Source organism: Nicotiana tomentosiformis, chromosome 9 (genome assembly GCF_000390325.3).
Source record: "Nicotiana tomentosiformis chromosome 9, ASM39032v3, whole genome shotgun sequence".
In the NCBI taxonomy this organism is placed as follows: Eukaryota; Viridiplantae; Streptophyta; class Magnoliopsida; order Solanales; family Solanaceae; genus Nicotiana; species Nicotiana tomentosiformis.
In genome coordinates this window covers 38,432,040-38,435,894 of record NC_090820.1, presented here as the reverse complement: position 1 = coordinate 38,435,894, position 3,855 = coordinate 38,432,040, and the positions used below count along the sequence as shown (strand labels likewise).

Below are 3,855 nucleotides of genomic sequence, written 5' to 3'. Positions count from 1 at the left end.
TTACTAATCTTACTGCCACCATCATTCTCGGTCTCTCTCCAAATGAATAAAATGTGTTAAGACGTCTTAGAAATCTAGGTTCCGTAGTTTATATGATAGGTTTAACGGGTTATGGGTTAATAATTTTTTTAAATAATTATTTTATTAATCTAGTGGATTTCCGTTGGATGAAGGATGTTTTTAAAAAGTTTTATTTATCGATAAGGGTAAATATGTCCGGATAGTATAACGGAGGGTAGATGTGAACAATATATCAAAGTAGAGGTGTATATTTGACCCTTTTCCCTAATCAAAATTATACTTACTAATATCTAATTATTTTGCCAAAAACATCAAACTACTTTTCTTGTGCACTCGCAGGGTCAAAAAAAAGTTAGTTGTACCTGAAGCCTTTAAAGAACTAACTGTCCAGGGATTTCACATCCGCACAAAAAGGACACGATTTGCACAAAATTATGAACAAATACCCATCAAAACTCAAAAGTATATGAACTCCATAGGGGAATAAAGGAATAAATATAATCAATGAAGTAAATGGTAATAGTATTTCTTTAGATCTACAATAGTCCTAGCAAATGGACCAGAACTCTACAAGAAGTTCAAAAAATGAATTACACCACACTATTCTTTAGTATTCCACTATACAACCTTTAGCATTGGCACTAGTATATGACTTACAATAATATATGGCTTACAATATTATATGACTTACAATGTGGAAGCAAATCAGCTTCAGAAAACATAATAACAGTAAAATACAGATAGATATTTCCAGAATATCACTGAGATATCACCAAACTTCTTTCACCATCCAAATGCTTGAAGTTACCTGCATCTTCAGATTGGTATATGCAAATTGCCAGCCAAAAGCAGAGACAATGCGCTGCTTATCCTGCACATAATGCATTAAGCAGTACATGACCAAGCATAAGGTCCACAAAGTACTGGTGTCCAATCTGGCCATCCCTCCACTTCAGCTTGGCAGGAGCACGGCCATAATGCACCCCGTCATTGCATCGGTTATCGTAATGCCACGGATAAGTCATGTCAAAATCATCAATGACACGATCAACTAGACCATATGCCCTCAACTTATCCAGGACTACCCCATTGAACGCCTCCATTTTATTTGGATTGAATGCCAATCTTCTAGCATATCCGCCAGTGGTAACCGTGGTCCTATATATGACCTCTGGTGGCGTCAACCCTCTCTGCCTTACCCCATTAAATACCTCAGCCCAGAATGATGCAGCATAGTCGGCGCCTTTAATGAAATGCCTAATATTCGGCCAATACACTCCATCATGTAAGCCCGAATTCATGATTATAGTGTCTGGAACAACATTTCCAGAAAAGTACCCTTTCAAAAGTTCTCTATAGTCAGCATCTGTCAACGAATTCAAGCCTCGATACTTGCCTGTCTCGTTAGGATGTCCATTGTAAATGTTAGTAAATCGAACAGTTTTTGATGGATTCCTCGGGTTGCTAATGTTCATATCAACTCTTCTTGGGACATCCTTCTTATCATTCACATCTAAAATGAAATTAAGGATGTTTCTCACTGTGTCACAGTGATTTGAATCGCCCCACCAGAAAATCCAGCGACCAGTCAAACAATTCCAGGCTACTTCACTTGAGAACATCTTGAATGAACAATGTGTTGAATATACCCAACCATTGCTCTCCAACAACCCCAATGGTCCATCACACCATGGTTTTTGGCATGGGAAATTTGGTTCTTGACATCTGTATCGCCCGTCATTGCTAATTGAGCAGCTATTATTCTTAGCATGACGAGTCCATCGACCAGACCACACATCTCTAACAAGATCTGACTTCTTGCATTGAGATATTTCAGGTAATTCAACAGAGGATTTGGAGAACTTGACTGGGATTACGCGGAGAACCTTGTCATATGCAAATCTTTCAGGCGAAAACGTCAAGCCTTCATAATGTCGAAATAGTAGAATAACCATAAGATTGTAATCCCCAGCAAAATCAGGATGGACTTGCAGGGAAAAGTGGTAAGTACCATTGCCTAAATCTTTAAGGGGAGGCCTAGACTTCCATGTTTCACCAGCAAGATCAGTCTCAAAATAATCACCACCCAAACAATGGGGTTTCCCAGAATAATCCAATGCATGGAAAACAAACTCATGAATATCCCCTGCTGACAATTCAACGTTTTCGCGACCATCCAAAGCTGGAATCTTTACATCCACTGTTCTTGATTCCCTACATGGCTCACCTCCAGGAGCCAACCAATTAGTAAGAAGATTTGATGAATAGTTTGCCTCTAATTCAGCAGAAATCCACCTATGAACTCTCGGCCTTGAAACCTCTACCAATTCTAGTTCCTTATGTGACACATTTGTCACCATTTCAAGACTGAAATCAGGGGCATTACCTTGATTCTCAGTCAAATTAATCAGTTGAGGTTCGACTTTAGGAGCCAGATTCTTTCGGGCTAAATCTTGGTTTAGATTCTGGTGAGTATTTACAGAATGCAGTCTGAGAGAAATATTGGTAAAGCTGAAATCTTTAAAGGTAGGACTAAACTTTCCTGAACTATTATTCACCTTCAACAGAACAAGATCTCTCTGAAAATTACCCACGTTCACACCATAAAATGACCATACAATCAAGAATCTAAGTAAAAGAGCCATTGTCAGTATCTTAAACCACCATTGAACCTTGGGGTTATTTGACCTCATAACCCACCCAGTATTTGCAGCTTTCCCATGCATCTCAGCAGAAAACATATTGACAATGCTTACACATAACTAACTGTACATGCACATTTCAAACTTGTCCAAGTTCGTAGAGGTGATACAAAGTTAACAAAGAATGCAACGTGGAAGTTATTAGTATTACCCCATTACAAGTAACAGTATATTAATTTGCACAAAATATCATAGTCTAGATCACGTGATAGTGCATAGTGAGATTCATTAGTTTTGACCACATTGACATTACAAGTAACTATATTGTTTTGCACAAAATAATAATTATTGTCTAGATCAAGTGATTGAAACATAAGACATTCATTATATTTATTTCATTCATCGTACTATGCACAAATAAATTGATGAATGAAAAGGTAAATCAATTAGTACGTTAAATCATCGTGTACAATAAAGGCATGTAATCATTCATAACTATAAAATAATACTCGTTTTTAGAAAAGAGAGATTTTAACCTAACTAATACAAAAATTTACTAAAATGACATAACTGGAGTATAATCGTCGGTTGCAGTAACCATTTATCGAATTGTCTAATCAAATAATGTAAACGCAAAGAGTTGATGGAGTGGCGTGTAAGGCAAAATTTGTCTGTGACTGGGAGGCAGCAGCAGCAGATTCTTCTTATGAGAAAGGAAATTAACTTGAAAATCAATGGTAGCTTCAGCTAACGACTTATGCTGTGTTTAATACAAGCAACGATACCATTTTTGTCGGTGCAGTACTACTTGAATGATCTTCTGCCCATGGCTGATGGCTTATATTCTCAACAGAACTTTCGTCTCCCTCTGCTCTGCACATGGGAGGAGAGTGGGGAAAAGTTAAACTAAAGTGGGAGCTATTACGGTGTAAAAAATAACTACCCCTCCGTTTCAATTTATGTAAATCTGTTTCACTGGACACGTAGTTTAAGAAAAATGAAGACTTTTAGAATCTGTGATCCTAAATAAGTCAAAAAGGGGCTCGGAGTATTTGTATGATTATAAAAGCTTTTCAGTAAGGATAGAATTATAAGTTTAAGCTAAATTGTTATCAAATTTAGAAAGGGACATTCTTTTTGGAACGGACAAAAAAGGAAATAGGTTCACATAAACTGGAACAGATGGAGTATT

General features: G+C 37.1%; 1 protein-coding gene across 1 annotated transcript; it reads right to left on the bottom strand.

Moving 5' to 3' along the window:
- Positions 1-633: 633 nt before the first annotated feature.
- LOC104102622 (uncharacterized) lies at positions 634-3,053 on the bottom strand. The gene has a single exon (XM_009610383.4). The coding sequence runs from the start codon at positions 2,760-2,762 to the stop codon at positions 888-890; it is 1,875 nt and encodes a 624-aa protein (XP_009608678.1). The 5' UTR covers positions 2,763-3,053; the 3' UTR covers positions 634-887.
- Between the last annotated feature and the right edge of the window lie 802 nt (positions 3,054-3,855).

Coding starts and splice junctions, on each gene's coding strand:
- LOC104102622 (XM_009610383.4), bottom strand. CDS start 2,762: ATGTTTTCTGCTGAGATGCATGGGAAAGCTGCAAATACTGGGTGGGTT.